At 45.2% G+C, this 16,494-nt stretch overlaps 2 protein-coding genes across 9 annotated transcripts in view; both read left to right on the forward strand.

The window, feature by feature from the left end:
• The first annotated feature begins 12,980 nt into the window (after nucleotides 1–12,980).
• Nucleotides 12,981–15,285, forward strand: LOC125112106 (uncharacterized). The gene is made up of 3 exons (XM_047754354.1): nucleotides 12,981–13,504; nucleotides 13,757–14,808; nucleotides 15,013–15,285. The coding sequence occupies exons 2-3, from the start codon at nucleotides 14,443–14,445 to the stop codon at nucleotides 15,283–15,285; spliced, it is 639 nt and encodes a 212-aa protein (XP_047610310.1). The 5' UTR covers nucleotides 12,981–13,504; nucleotides 13,757–14,442.
• Nucleotides 15,286–15,314: 29 nt separating this feature from the next.
• LOC125111508 (uncharacterized) overlaps nucleotides 15,315–16,494 on the forward strand; it is a 29,052-nt gene continuing 27,872 nt past the window's right edge. For 6 of the 8 annotated variants that reach the window (XR_007130871.1, XM_047753465.1, XM_047753466.1 and 3 more), the window contains exons 1-2: nucleotides 15,315–16,215; nucleotides 16,323–16,494. Coding sequence is in view for 7 of the 8 variants with exons in the window: in XM_047753465.1 (XP_047609421.1) it covers nucleotides 16,391–16,494 (104 nt within the window). In the remaining variant the exon portion in view is untranslated. Of the gene's footprint in view, nucleotides 16,216–16,239 lie in introns of those variants that run through there. The other 2 variants (XM_047753462.1, XM_047753463.1) reach the window with 2 other exon arrangements.

Raw genomic sequence — 16,494 nt, forward strand, 5'->3', positions numbered from 1 at the left:
CAGTAGGATGATCTGGGGGCCCAAGATGGTTATACTTTCAGGTCTTATGCCCTGGTAGGTGCAGCTGGAAGGCTTGGCTCAGCTGGGATTGTTGACCAAAGGGTCTTCCTGTGGTCTTCAGTATGGCAGTCTCAGGATAATGATATTTCTAACATAGCAGATCAAGGCTCCCAAAGAGAATGTTAAAAGAACTGGGCTTCATATGATCTAGGCTCAGAACTTTCAGAATTTCATGTTGTCCACATTCTGTTGGTCAATCTGGTTCAAAAGGAGGGAATTTGCAAGTGTGTTTATCACGCCAGCTAAAAAGCTCTTCTCAAGAGCCACCAACCCCATCGCCAGTATGAGAGCAATGTCTGGGGACCAAAGGCTGAATAGCTTAGCCTTGCAAACAAAACATCATGGTTACCAGCCCGCATGCACTAGGTGCTGGCATCACTCTCCATCGTCCCCCCCAGTGACTCAAGCAAACATCCTACCACTGGCCTGGTGCAGCAACCCCAACAGACCCACTGCTTGGCCTGTCTCTCACCTGCCTTGGCTGCTGGCAGGACCTTTGGTTTTTCTTGGCTGTTGCCAGAACTAGAGCTGCCCTTTTCAGGTTTTTGTTCACAGGTGGCTTTCGATGGGAGATAAGGAAGTTTGAGTTCACTTTTACGGAGGCAAAGATGCTGCCACAAAGAAGGGGGTTAATTCTCCAGACTTTAAGTTCCATCCTGGCCCTTGCAGGATGGCTCCAGCAGCAAGTCCCTGCTGAGAGACAAGGATGTCACTATGTCACTGCTCTAAGGCTCAGTGGGTGTCAGAGGTGAGCCTTGAGGAGGAGGGAGGCAAAATGAATGAGGGGCGGAGGGTAGGGGTAGGGTTCTATAGGTCACACCACTGAGGTGTTGAGTCATCAACACCAAGCAACCCCTGGTCCGACAGGCTCTGGGAGGCCCATCTGGCCCAAACCAGCTGCACTTTCCCCAGCTCCAGGCTGGGAGTGGCAGGCATCTGGCAGGACAGTCTTCGCCCCAGAAGCAAAGATGCAGGGTCACGTAGGCCAGGGCCACACACACATCTTTTTTATGTTTTCCATTCACATGGCACATTTTATTATGGACTATCCCAGCCATACAAAAAAGGAATGGCAAATACAAAAACAAACACCCATGTACCCACCCCCTAAATTAGGAAAGAAAAATGTTAACAATAGTATGGAAGTCGTCTGGGCCACATGTATTTTCAGGGCTCTGGAGAGCAGGGGAGAAAAGGAAGTCGGCTCCTTTCTACACTGGAAGGGAAGCCTTGAAGGGAAGAGCCATTGCTGCTGCAGCTAGAGGGGGGCCTCTTCTTATAAGGACGTATTACAGTATCAAGGGATATTTTCTAAGAGTCTGGGAATCAACTGTAGAGAATTAGAACTTTCTTTCCTTCAACTCCCAGCTCAGAGACTTCCCACATCCCACAGTCTGAATTAGTCACCGGTTCCTTAGGGGTCTTTATTTTTATTTATTTATTTTTAGGGCTGCACCTGCAGCATGTGGAAATTCCCAGACTAGGGGTTGAATTGGAGCTGCAGCTGCCAGCTTGCACCACAGCCACAGTGGGATCTGAGCAGAGTCTTCAACCTACACCACAGTCACAGCAAGGCCCAATCCCTGACCCACTGAGCTAGGCCGGGGATCAAACCGCATCCTCATGGTTACTAGTCAGATTTGTTTCCACTGCTCCACAACTGGAACTCCATTTGAGGATCTTTAGAGGTTGTCTTTTATATCTCTATGGCTGTCTATACCCCACACTAGACTAAACTCCATGACTGTGCATTATTCATTTTTGACCTCTCACAAATTTCTTAGGCAGAGTCCAGACTCTTTGTTACGGACGCGAATGTGTAATTAGCTCTTGAGAAATCCCTGTGGTCAATGGGCAGGGAAGAGAAGACTAAGCCGAAAAGGAAAGAGAAAGTAAGTTGAAAAATCAGAGACCAGAGCCCAGATCTTAAGTGTCTAAGGCCATTCTCCCATCAAAGGAACCAGGGCTCCTTGGGAAATTGGCTGATTCTAAGACCAGGAAAAGACATAGGCAGCTGAACAGATTTGAAATTTTAAGAAAGAAGAGTAGAGTTATGATCTGACTAATCAATATAGATACAGGAAGGTCATAGAAGCATATAGTATATCCTCAATAAACTTTTTTCACTTAAATGAAAAAAAGAGGAAGAAATATGCAAGATGAGAAGATTAGCCTAAGGCGTCTTCCAGTACCACAAAGTAGGGAAATGCTTTTTTTTAAAAAAAATCTAAAGCCCACAATGATGGGTTATATCAAAGGACACTGGAACCAACTGAACAAGCTCCCACCAGTCACCAGTGGATCATTTGGAGAAAAACAAAACAACAAAACAAAACTTTCAACCCAAAGTATGAAATCAACATTCATGAGTCCATATTGATGGAAATAAACAATGGAATGACTAAAACATAGGAAAGAAAGGACAAATCTCCTACACAGAAGAATTTCACACGCTTTGCAAAGGTAACTGACCCACAGGGAAGGAGAGCATAGGTCTCTTCATCTCAAGTGTGGGATGCACATAGTGACATCCTTCTAAGGAGTATACAGTATGGGAAGGATAGAAATGAAAGAGAAACTTAGGAGTTTCTGTTGTCTTATCAGGTTAAGAACCAACAGTGCCTGTGAGGATGTGGGTTCCATCCCTGGCCTTACATAGTGGGTTAAAGATCTGGCGTTGCCTCCAGCTGTAGTGTAGGTCACAGAAGCAGCTCAGATCCAGGTTGCTTGGGCTGTGGCATAGGTACCAGCTGCAGCTCCATATTCGACCCCGAGCATGAGGCCTTCTATATGCCACAGGTGCGGCCATAAAAAGAGAAAAAAGGGTAACTTTACAATGGAGAAAACCAGATACACAGGACCTCACCCAGGTGACCAGGATCGTCATCAACAGGGACACGTCCTGGTTACAGCATGCACTCTTTTTATGGTTAACAATTTTTTCATTTTCTTTCTTTTTTTTTTTTTTTTTTTGCTATTTTAGTTCCGTACCCATGGTTAGGGGTCGAATCAGAGCTGTAGCTGCCGGCCTACACCAGAGCCACAGCAACACCGGATCCAAGCTGCACCACACTCACGGCAACCCCCACTGAGCAAGGCCAGGGATGGAACTCACAACCTCATGGATCCTAGTCTGGTTCGTTAACCGCTGAGCCACAACGGGAACTCCTATTTTTTTTGTTTTGTTTTGTTTTGTTTTACTGAAGTATAGTTGATTTATAACGTTGTGTTAGTTTCAGGTGTGCAGCAAAATGATTCAGTTATACATACATATATGTCTATTTTTTTCAGATTCTTTTCCTTTATAGGTTATTACAGAATATTGAGTATAGTTCCATGTTCTATGTAGTAGGTCTTCATGGTTATCTATTTTATATCAAGCTGTGTGTATATATTAATCCCAAACCCACAATTTATCCCTCACCTTTCCCTTTTGATAACTATAAGTTTGTTTCTATGTCTGAGAGTCCATTTCTACTTTGTAAATAAGTTCATTAGTAAATTTCTTTTGGATTCCACTAAGTGATATCATATGGTATTTGTCCTTCTCTGTTTGTTTGACTTACCTCACTTACTATGATAATCTCTAGTAAGATTATCTGCTGCAAATGGCATTATTTCATTCTTTCTATGGCTGGGTAATATTCCATTGTATAAATATACCGTATCTTTATCTGTTTAATCTGCTGATGGACATTGAGTTGCTTCCATATCTTGGCTACTGTAAATAGTGTTTCAATGAACTTTGGGGTGCATGTATCTTTTTCAATTATGGTTTTCTCCAGATATGTGCCCAGTAGTGGGATTGCAGGATTATATGTTAACTCTATTTTTAGTTTTTAAAGGAACTTCCATACTGGAAGCCACTCCATAATGGCTGCACCAATTTACATTCAGTGTAGGAGGGTTCCTTTTTCTCCACACCCACTCCAACGTTTATTATTTGTCGACTGCCTCCTCAATAAGGACATTTTTATCTCTGAGGTCTTTCTCCCCAAAAACTCTAACTCCTGTCCAATCATGAGAAAATCAGACAAATCCCAGTGGAAGAACATCCTGCAATATACCTGACAAATACTCCTCAAAACTGTCAGGCCACCAAAAACAAGGAAACCTGGGAAACAGTCACAACCAAGAAGAGCCTAGAGTGACCTAACAACTAAATGTCATTTGGTGTCCTGGATGGGATCCTGGAACAGAAAAGGACATTATGGAAAAAACCAAGGAAATCTGAACAAACTGTAGACTTTAATTCATAATAATAGATTCATTCACTCATTATAACAAATGTGCAATATTAATGTAAGATGGGTAATAGATGTATAATAAATGTATGATATTAATGTAGGCTGTATAAATGTACAATATTAATGTAAGGTGAGTGTGAGGAATTAGGGAATTATTATTATAAAGTATTATCTTTGCAACTTTTCTATAAATATAGAATTCTTTAAAAATCAGCATGTTCCGGGAAAAACTTAAATAGAACTGTAAAAACAGAGAAAAAGGTAAGAGCCCAAGGGAACTTCAGAACCATTGAAGTTAAGAAGTCTCCAAACTGTCCGAATCAAGGAAGAGTCAGGTAAAATCAAACATGAAAGATCCAGACCAGTCAAGAGTTACTGCCATGACCTTGGAGAGGACAGTGCGAGGAGGTGGTGACCATGGAAGTCAGAGAGCTGGCGGAGGCCACACAAGGTCCCAGGGCAGCAAATGTGACCCACTATCAGAGCATGTCCCTAAGGGACAGATAAAAAGATGGGTCAGAGCCCTCCTCCTCAGATAGAAGCCTCAAACTAGATAGAACTGAATATCACAAGCGAGTCTTTAAAGCAGTGCCGAGGCAGGACTTCCTGCTATGATGCCATGGCTTAAGGATCTGGCGGGTCTCTGTGGCGTTGCTGGTTCAATCCCGGGCCTGGCACATTGAGTTAAGGATCCAAAGGATCCAGCATTGCCACAGCTATAGCATAGGTCGCAGATGCAGCTGAAATGCTATCCCTGACCCGGGGACCTCCATATGCTGTGGGTGAAGCTGAAAAGGGGGAAAAAAAAAAAAGAAAAAAACGTGCAGGTGTTTTTAAAGTGTATGCACATAAACAATACTCATGTTGCAAGAACACTCACAAAGACTCGTTAAATTTATTAGAATGATTGTCTATAGGGAGATGGAAATGCGAATAATGGTAGGAAATAAATGAATATAATAAGAAGCTGTTCCTGCCTGGACTAGCAACGAAAATATACCATAAACTCAAATCTCTACACCTCAGCGTGTTTGTGTGAGTGTGTGTGTGTGTGTGTGTGTGTGTGTGTGTGTGTGTGTGTGTGAAAGAGAGAGAGAGAGAAAGAGAGAAGAAAGGGAAGGAAAGGGAAACAGAAGAGATAATCGGGTTTTCTTCAAAACTGGAGGAAAGGCAGAAGAGAAGAAAATCATGGGAAGGGGAGGGCAGCGATGTCAGAGAAGGAAGATGGGCGGGCCCAGCATCTAATGCCAAGAGGGGATTTCTTTGTGGGGAAAGGACCATATTAAAGTCACCTGTCAAGCCACAACCTTTCCGGTTAAGTAGGACCTTCAGATCTAAGTTTTAAAGAATGGGAAAAAAGAAATCTTGGTGAGGAGAAGCTGGGAGCCCAAAGGAAAACCCAGGGTTCCAATCAGGCTCTTGAGAAAAAGCACCGATGTGGGTCTGGACATCAACCAGTTATGTGACCTTGTGAAAAATCTCTTAACCTCTCTGAGCCTCGGCTTCCTCATCTTTAAAGTGAGGGATTGGAACCCATGTCTAAGCTTCCTTCTCTGACCCCACAGTTAATGCCATCTGTGAGTTACGGCAGGAAGGAAGAGTAGTCACTTTGCCTGACCCTGGCTGGTCTCCGGCTGTCATATCTCTCCTGCTCCTGTCACTTACCACGCCAGTGAAACCCAGGCACGTCCTCTCTGCACCCTTTCAGCAGGTGGAATCATTCACACTATTTAGCACTTGTTGCTCTGTCATTTCTTGTGCCCTCATCAGTCATACATACGGCCTATGAGAGCAGAGTCCGTTCAACGTCTTTGGTTCCTTTTGTATCCGCATAGGACGGGGCCCTGAAAAGAGGTTCATTAAACACTTTGCCACATTCTGGGCCCAAAATACCCCTAATGGCTAAAGACTCTGAGGCCAGGCATCCTAAAATAGTTCTCGTAGGATCAGATTTTTTAAATATCTATTTTATTTTTTATTATAGTTGATTTACAATACTATGCCACTTTCTGCAGGACAGCAAAGTGACCCAGTCATATGTATATATACAGTGTTTTTCTCATACTCTCTTCCATCATGGTCTATCTCAAGAGACTGGATATATTTTCCCTGTGCTGTACAGTAGGACTTTATTGCTTCTCCATTCTAAATGTAATAGTTTGCATCTACCAACCCCAAACTCTGTCCATCCCCCACTCCAGGATTAGATTTTTTATTCAAACTTTTATCTGAGGAGCAATCTGAACTTCACTTTTCTCTTTTCCAGTATGTTATTCCTAGAAATGCAATCCAGTGACCCAGCCTCATGGGAATTATCCATCTTATCTTTTGTGTTTCCTTCTCTGGGCCTCAGTTTCCTCATTTGCAAAATAAGAGGGTAGAAGGACAAACACCCAGTGTCCCTCCCGATTCTAACACTCCCGCCCATCCAAGTAATCTGATGCTAATCAGACCCCCAGGACCCTCTCACCAGCCAAGTACAAGCATTACCAGATAAAAAGTAACTGTCAAGTGGTTAACAACTGTCAGTGGTTAACAAAGCCGACTAGGAACCATGAGGTTGCAGGTTCGAACCCTGGCCTCACCTGATGGGTTAAGGATCTGGCATTGCCGTGGGCTGTGGTGTAGGTCACAGACACGGCTTGGATCTGGCATTGCTATGGCTCTGGCATAGCCCAGCAGCAATAGCTCCGATTAGACCCCTAGCCTGGGAACATCCATATTCCGCAGGTGCAGCCCTAAAGAGACAAAAAGACAAAAAAAAAAAAAAAAGAGAGAGAAGAAGATGAAGAAGAAGAAGAAGAAGAAGAAGAAGAACATGTCTGAGAGGCAAAATGCCTGGGTTCTACCCCTACCACACCTCCTATTAACTGGATGATCTCAGGCAGTGACTCTCCAAGCCTCCATTTCTTACATGATAAGGATGGGTTAATTGCATTGTCTGTCTCACAGGATGGTTGGAGTAATCAGAAAGGATGGTGCATGTCAAAGTTCCTTACAAAAGTTTGCTACTTACCTTGCCTTATTTGATAGCTTGTTTCAAATGCAGACTCTTGGGCCCCACCCCAGATCACTTACAGCACCAAATCAGAATCTCCCTTTTAGGAGCTCAAGGACATATTAACAAGAAAAAAAAAAAATTCAAAAATGGGCAAAGATCTGAATAGACATTTTTCCAAAGAAGACGTACAAATGGCCAACAGACACATGAAAAGATGTACAACATCACTAATCATCAGGGAAATGCAAATCAAAACCACCATGAGATATCACCTCACACCTGTTGGAATGGCTGTTATCAAAAAGACAAAAGATAACAAGTGTTGGCAAGGATGTGGAGAAAAGGGAACCCTTGTGCACAGTTGGTAAGAATGTAAATTTGGTACAGGCATTATGGAAAACAGTATGAAGGTTCCTCAAAGAACTAAAAATAGAACTACCACAAGATCCAGTGATCCTGTTTCCGAGTATATATCCAAGGAAATGAAATCACTGTGGTAAAGAAATAGCTCCACTCCCAGTTCATTGCAGTATTATTCACAACAGCCAAGATATGGAAACAACCAAAATGTCCATCAGTGGATAAATCAATAAAGAAGGGCTGATGTATTTTTAGGTCTTGAAACCATTTTGAGTTTATTTTTGTATATGGTATGAGAGAGTATTCTAATTTCATTGACTTACGTATAGCTATCCTTTTTTCCCAACACAGCTTGTTGAAGAGACTTTCCTTCCTCCATTGTATATTCTTATCTCCTTTGTCACAGATAAATTGACCATAGGTGTGTGGGTTTATTTCTGGGTTCTCAATTCTGTTCCATTGACCTATGTGTCCGTTTTGGTGCCAATACCATGCTGTTTTGATAACTGTAGCTTTAGTAGCATTGTCTGAAGTCTGGGAGGGCTATGCCTCCCCACTTTGTTCCTTTTCCTCAGGATTGCTTTGGCAATTCTGGGTATTTTGCTGTTCCATATAAATTTTAGAATTATTTGTTCTAGTTTTAGGAAAGACGTTATGCATATTTTCAATCTGTGGATTGCTTTGGAAATTATTGCCATTTTAACAATATTAATTCTTCCAATCCAAGAGCATGGGATCCACTTCTTTGAATCATCTTCAGTTTCCTTTATTAATGTTTCGCAGTTTTCAGCACATAGGTTTTCACCTCCTTGGTTATGTTCATTTCTAGGTATTTTAATTTTTTTATGTAATTTTTTAAAAAAAAATTTGTAATTTCTCTTTCTGGTATTGTTTATGTAAAGAAATGCAACAGATTTTTATATATTTATTTGGTGTCCTGCTACCTTGCTGAATTCATTTATTAGTTCTGATAGTTTTCTGTGGTCTTTGGAGTTCTCCATGTAGAGTATCATGTCATCTGCAAATAGTGACAGTTTTACCTCTTCCATTCCAATTTGGATACATTTTATTTCTTTTTCTTGTCTGATTGCTGGCTGTGGCTAGGACTTCTAATACTATGTTGAATAGAAGTAGTAAGACCATAAAACTCCTAGAAGAGAACATAGGTAAAAACATTCTTGGACATAAATCATGGCAAGATTTTCTTAGATCAGACTCCCAAGGCAAAAGAAATCAAAGCAAAAATAAACAAGTGGGACCTAATCAAGCTTAACACATTTTGCACAGCAAAGGAAACCATCAACAAAATGAAAAGGCAACCTATGGAATCGGAGAAAATATTTTGCAAATTATATGACCAACAAAGGGTTAATGTCAGAAATATAAAAACAGTTCATACAACTCAATATAAAAAAAAAAAAACCTGATCAAAAAATGGGCCAAAGACCTAAATAGATATTTCTCCAAAAAAGACATACAAATGGCCAATGGGCACCTGAAAAGATGCTCAACATTGCTAATTATTAGAGAAATGCAACTCAAAAGCACAGGAAGGTATCACCTTACACTGGTCAGAATGGCTATCATCAAAAGGCCTACAAATAATAAATGCTGGAAAGGGTGGGAAGAAAAGGGAACCCTCCTATATTGTTGGTGGGAATGTAAATTGTTGCAGCCACTATGGAAAACAGTACAAAGTTTCCTTTAAAAACTAAAAATAGAGCTATCATATGATCCAGCAATCCTACTCCAGGGCATATATTTACAAAAGATGAAAACTCTAATTCAAAAAGAGCCATGCACCCCCATGTTCATAGCAGCACCATTTATAACAGCCAAGACAGGGAAACAACCCTAGTGTCCATCAACAGATGATTGGCTTAAGGCATGATATATATATATATATATATATATATATATAAAATAGAATATCACTCAGCAATAAAAAAGAATGAAATATCGCCCTTTGCAGCAACATGGATAGACCTAGAAAATATCACACTAAGTGAAACAAGTCAGAGAAAGACAACTATTGCATCACATGTGGAACCTAAAAAATAATATAAAACCTATTTACAAAACAGAAACAGACTCGCAGACATAGAAAGCAAACTTATGGTCACCAAAGACAGAAGGGCAAGTGGAAGGGATAAATTAGGTATATAGGATTAACAGATACAAAAGACTATACATAAAATAGATAAGCAATAAGGATTTACTGTATAACACAGGGAACTATAGTCAATATCTTGTAACAAACTATAATGGAAAATAATATGAAATATATGTATAACTGAATCACTTTGTTGTACACCTGGAACTAATACAATATTGTAAATCAATTATACCTCAATGAAAAATATGTGGTATGTATATTAGAGGATTGAAATGTTGAAATAATAATGAAATTTTACTCAGTCATGAGAAAAAGGGAAATCCTGCCATTTGTGACATGGGTGAATCTAAAGGACACTATGTAAATGAAATAAATAAATAAGTGGGGAAAAAGAGACCGAAAAAGACAAATAGTGCATGATCTCACATATATGGAATCTAAAAAAAAGTCAATCTCTGGGGTTAATAGATGCAAACTATTGCTTTTGGAATGGATAAGCGATGAGATCCTGCTGTAGAGCACTGGGAACTATAGCTAGTCACTTATGATGGAGCACGATGGAGGATAATGTGAGAAACGATGTATATATGTATGTGCAACTGGGTCGCTTTGCTGTACAGTAGAAAACTGATGGAACGCTATAAACCAGCTATAATGGAAAAATAAAAATCATTTTTAAAAAATAATTTTTTTCTTTTTTTTTTTTTTTGTCTTTTTGCCATTTCTTTGGGCCGCTCCCAAGGCATATGGAGGTTCCCAGGCTAGGGGTTCAATCGGAGCTGTAGCCACCGGCCTACACCAGAGCCACAGGAACTCGGGATCCGAGCCGCGTCTGCAACCTACACCACAGCTCACGGCAACGCAGGATCGTTAACCCACTGAGCAAGGGCAGGGACCAAACCCGCAACCTCATGGTTCCTAGTCGGATTCGTTAACCACTGCGCCACGACGGGAGCTCCTAAAAAATTTTTTTTCATAGAAGCAGAGGGTAGCATGGTGGTCACTAGGGGCGGGAGGTGGGGGAGCTAGGAAGACGTCGGTCAAAGGGTACAAAGTGTTAGTTACTTTGAATGAGCCTAGGGACCTAATGCACACCGTGATCACTACAGTTCACAGTACTGCTTGAGTTCTGGAGACAAGGTAAGAGATTACAAGTGCCCTTATCCTCCCCCCACCCCCACCCCCCCCCCACACACACACCCATGTCCTGTGGGCTCACAGTGCCACCTTCTGGAAAGACCAAATAGGAGGAGTGTGCATTCAGCGAAGCACGAAGCAGATGGCTGGGATGGGCAGGGCAAGGGAGCATCCACAGGCCTAGGGGACCCTGGAGAGAAGTGGCTTTGCTGGAAGTTATCGCCCTGTGCTGTTCGGTTCAGTAACCACACTAGTCACGTGGAGCTGCGGAGCATTTGAACTGCGGCTCATCCAAACTGTGCTGTAGCCGTAGAAAGGATTTCAAAGATTTAGTGCACAAAAAAAGAAATGTCGTATTATTAGCTTTTATATTGACCTCACATTGAAGTAATAGTTTAGATACATTGGGTTAAATAAAATATACTATTAAGATTAATTTCACCTGTTTCTTTTTCCTCTTCTCGTGTAGCTACTAGAAAATTTTAGATTATATAGGTGACCCCCATTGTATTTCTGTCAGAGAGCGCTGATATAAGCTACGTTGTTTCAGAATATGTGTTCTTAGGAGTCTTAATTTCTTCCCCCTTAATCTGTAAATGAGTCTTTGCTTCTGCAACCCATTAATTCTCCTTCCAGCTCCACTTCCCCAGGCAGCATCCAACATCATTTGAAGTTTACAGCGCATTCTAGTAGGTATCAGCAGCCCCCCAAGAGAGCCTGGTACACAATAAGTGCAGGGTAAATATCTCTAGATGAATAATAAAGGAGGGAGTGAGCGGGGAAGCCTTGTCCTGGAGAGGAGACCTCTCTCTTCTTTTTTTTTTAAGCCTTTTTTTTTTAGTGCCACACCCACGGTATATGAAAGTTCCTAGGCTAGGGGTTGAATTGGAGCTACAGCTGCCAGCCTACACCACAGCCACGCAGGATCCAAGTCACATCTGCAACCTACACCACAGCTCACAGCAACGCCAGATCATTAACCCACTGAGCAAGGTCAGGGATTGAACCCACAAACTCTTGGATCCTAGCTGGATTCATTTCTGCTAAGCCATGATGGGAACTCCAGTAGATCTCTTTTTAGAAGCAACCAAGTCATAAGTCATTGAGTGGAAAATGTGATGAATTATATCAGACACATGATTTACGATTTTCAAAACCAAGATCTGATTACAAAGCCACATGATACTTTCATAAGGCTCTTCCAACCCACCACTAATCAAACTTGGAGTCAGAGGTCTTACCTACAAACTGTAAGTGACACAGACAAGCTGAGTGGCCTCAAAGTCCCTGAACTTCAGTTGCCTTTCCCTGGAAGCCAAGCTTCATTTCAGTGCTGACTTTCCGTAACACTTAAGGTTTCCCAAGCTAACAGCTTCCTCACAACTAATCGACTTTCACAACTTTAATGAAGAAAGCCAAATAGTGTGATTTATTACTACCTTTTTTTTTTAAGCAATTGAGAAGTCAACTGGTTACCTGATTCCCAAAGGTCATTAACAAGACCAGGACAGGCCCTTCCTCTTCACCCACTGCTGCGATTTATCCATTTATCTCTTGGTTATTCCAAGTGCTCACCTGCTGTTTTACAGTTTCCAGGTGCATCAAGGAGGCATATTTTTAAGAGCATTTGACTGGTTGTGTGAATTTGTTCAATCTTTCCATTTTTCTGGCCTCAGTCTTCTCATCTGTAAATTGGGAGGAAAGAACTAAATACTCTCTAAGGTCCACTGTGAGTCTAGAATCCTGTGGGTCTCTGAAAGTTGGCTAAAAAAGCTTGCACCAAACTTGCACAAAAGTTGCACCAAAGGCAGAAGCCTTCTGTTGCCTTTCCTCGTCATCTCTCCTGCAGGATTTTGCACACAGGGAGCGCTTAAACGAGATTAACTGGCTTGGCATTGAAGAGGGAGGGAGCTGGAATGTTCCTCCACTTCATGGAACCCAGTCCTACACACACACAACACACATACACACACACACACACACACACACACACCCTGGTCAGATTACACCTGAGCCCAACTTGACTCAAGAACAAAACCACCACCCCCGCCACCGCCGCCACCGCCGCCACCAGCTGCTCTAGGAAGGAAAGGTGTGTGGAGAAAGGAAAGCGAAGGCGGCAATATGAAGCTGTCTGGGCCAAAGCCTCCCAGAGGGATCCTACCTCGGGTTTCATTTCATGAAATATTCAGTGAGTGCTTTCCTGCTCCTATGAGTGGCAGAGGCTGGCCTTCCTTCCCGGGCCTTTCTCACCGGGTACACGTCCTGGGCCCTGATCTCTCCATGCCGCTCCTGTCCTGGTGCTGCTGTTACTGTGTCTTTGCCTTTTGCTCCCCTCTCTCTCCATCTGTGTCCCGAGGTCTCCCTCTCCCACCTCCATGTCCGCCTCTCTCCCTGCCACCGTCCGCCCTGCCCACAAGGTGAAGGGTCTCCCGTTTGGGAGCACCCCAGGGGCTTGGGCCTGTGTGCCTCTCTTTTGCTTTGCCCTCCAGAGCGCCACGTGCCTGAGCAAGGAGAATCCTCGGGACTGTGGGGACCAGATGCCTTGTGCAGAAGCGCCAGACCGACCAGGGTGCCCAGAGGGTAAGGGCTGGGGCTGCATGGGCATCAAAGGAGTTGGGGGTAAAGGTGAGGAGTGGGGAAAGGAAAACAGCTCTGAGGGAAGGTGCTGGCTTTAGGAGACCCCTGGGCAGGGCTGGGTGTCGGAAGTCCTGTAGTGGGAGATGAGAACGGCCAGGCAGGGGTCCACCTCAGGCTCCTGGGGCATCACCAGGGGACCCACAGCCCTGGAAGCAGAGTCTCAGGCCTAATTGTTGTTTGCCTGTCACTCCACAGGTGGGCTCTGTCCTGACTCACCACCTGCCCCCTGTCCCCCTGGAACTTTCTTCTCTGGAGCAAGTCCCCTTAATGCCTCTCTCTGTCACCTCTGTCCTCGGGGATTCTTCAACCCCTGGCCTGGCCAGATTGCCTGTTTCCCCTGTGGCTCAGAGGCCACCCAGCCAGAGGAAGGCAAAGACACATGTATATGCTCGGGGATGGGCCGAGTGTTCCAGGTATGTCCTCGGGCAGGGGTCCAGGGACAGGCTGCATTTGCAGAACTCTTGTTCTTGAGTCAAGTTCCGCTCAGGTGTAAGCTGACCGGGTTGGTTCAGATTTCCAAGTGACTTGGGGATAGAGTTGCCACGTAAAATACAGGGTGCTCAGTTAAGCTTGAAATTCACATAAATTATGGATACGTTTTTAGGATAAGGATATCTCAAATCTTGAATGGGACCTACTTATACTGAAAAAGCATTCATTGTATACCTGAAATTCGAATGATCTGAGTGCTGTGCATTTTTATTTGCTAAATCTGACAACTCTACTCAGAGGAAAGGACAGACTTTTGGTTGTGCTCCACAATGATCACTCCCAAAATACACCCCAGGCCCAAGCCCTTCCAATTCAGACTTGCCCTAGAAACCAACAAATATGCATGTGGATTCTTCCTTTCCTGAACAGCTTACATTTTTCTCACTGAAATGATAGCACAGCGGGAGCCCAGCCACCATGTGCCAGTAATTTCCCCTTTGATAGGATTTTTCTCCACCCTGACTGGCCCTCCCCACTCTTATGCTCTGGCCCCTCTTAGGCAGGGTCACAGCCAAAGAATCACGTGTGGTTCACGACAGCCAAGTACTACCAGCCAACCTGAAATTGCATTTCCTCCCTACATCACTCCCCAGCCCAGTGACGGGCGGTGCACCTGCCTCCCGGGCCACCAAGATGTTGGAGAGCCAAGGGGCTGCATCCAGCGGGAATACAGGAGCTGCAAGGCTGGGGCCACCCGGAACCAGGAGGGGCTCTGTTTGACCAAGGATCAGTGGACTGACCACTGTGCCCAGGAGGTAGGGGGCGCCCAGAGTGTGCACCTGCTGCACTCCTGGTCCTTTGTCCACCCGTTCACCTGCCCAACCTCCCAGCCACTGAGGGTCGTTCCACCAGCCCCTCTGTGGAGACTTGGAGACCTGTGCTATGCACTGTGAAGCTGGGGACTGTTCGGGGGAACCTCCCCCAGGGAGGAGACCCCAGGAGTCTGAGTCTTCGTGCAGGTATGTGCCACACCAGAAGATGCCCGTGGCTATGACCGAGGCCTGGGGCTCTGCCTGTGCTTGGGACAGCACTCCAGTGAAATGTGTGGTCCCCTGTGCCCAAAGAGACAGAGCCACATCCTGCAGCTCAGCTGTCTCGAGGGCATCCCACAGATTTCCATCACCGAAGACACGGGAAGCCAGGTACGGTGCCCCAAGATCCAAGCCATGCCAAGCCGGGCCCGCTGTGGAGAGCCACAGGCTGGGCACCTGCAGCCTCTGTCTCCTTCCTAAGCGGGGGGGGGGGGGGGGGGGGGGGGGTGCGACAAGCTTGTGCATGGGTTCTGCTGCTCTGCGCACCGACCCACTTCGCCAGCCCAGCCTCTGGTGCCAGAGAAAAGGCCCCATTGTTGATTTAATCTCATCTTATAAAAGTTCTTCAAAGAGTCATTGAGTCCATTAAAGGAGGCAAGTGTCACAGAAATCTTCCCACGTGAGTAAGGGACAGTATTCAGAGTCACGACTCCGGGTTGCCCCTGCCCCCACCCCCACCGAGAGCTATTGGACCTCTTCCCCCCACAACCCCCACAGCCCCATCAGGACACCCAGATAGGGCTGGAGCAAGGACCTGGGCCTCCTCATCTCCCTGCTCTGTGAGTGTTACTCTGTGTCCTAAGGGAAGAGCTGACACCGCACCTCCCTGTTCCCAGGAAGTCTACCGTCTGGACCGCCCTTCCTCACCCCGCGCCGTGGGCCACCCCTGCCACTTGGACCAAAGGCAGAGTTCTGTCTCTCTGTATGTGGTCAGCGTGGACGGTAAGAGAGCTGGACAGGAGGCCCGGGGGAAGCCTGCGGCTGACGACTGACTGCACTGGGCGAGCCTTGTCCTTATCCCAGCATAAGTGGGGGCCCTGCGAGCGGAAGCTGGGGGTGATAGGCAGCTTCTCCCCCAAAGGGGGCTCCCCAAGAAGTGCCTGTGAGTTCTGACACCCTCCCCCAGTCTTTTAGACAGTTGAAATCCTACCTCCAGGGGCACGTCAGGGCCAGAGAACTTCTGCTGTCACCACGCACTAGGAGCGACTCTCTCCCCAGCCCTGCAGGTTGAGGACAATCCCTGTCCCTTTCCAGGGAGTGGCTTCCGGAGCCTGCCCAGGCCAGGCCGTGAACTACTGCACCTGCTCGGCCCGCCTCTCAGGGACCCCAGGCTCCCCAGCCAGGATGCAGGTGAACACCGCCTCTGACACCTGCCACCCCTCCTCCCCCCACCCAGGTCCCAGCATGAACCCCCCTGAAGAGTGGCTGCCCCTCCTCATGTCCTGCACCTCGCCCAGGAAAATTGAGGGGAACACCTCTGAGCACCCCTTCATTGCCGAGCCTCAACTCCACACACCTCGGAAATATGTCACCCCCAGAGCCTGGCATCCGAAACCCTACCATCTGCCTCCAAACCAATGATACCCTGGCCTTCCTGGTGACCCATGAGCATTATCCCGACTATGACCT

This window comes from Phacochoerus africanus, chromosome 11 (genome assembly GCF_016906955.1).
Source record: "Phacochoerus africanus isolate WHEZ1 chromosome 11, ROS_Pafr_v1, whole genome shotgun sequence".
Taxonomy (NCBI): domain Eukaryota; kingdom Metazoa; phylum Chordata; class Mammalia; order Artiodactyla; family Suidae; genus Phacochoerus; species Phacochoerus africanus.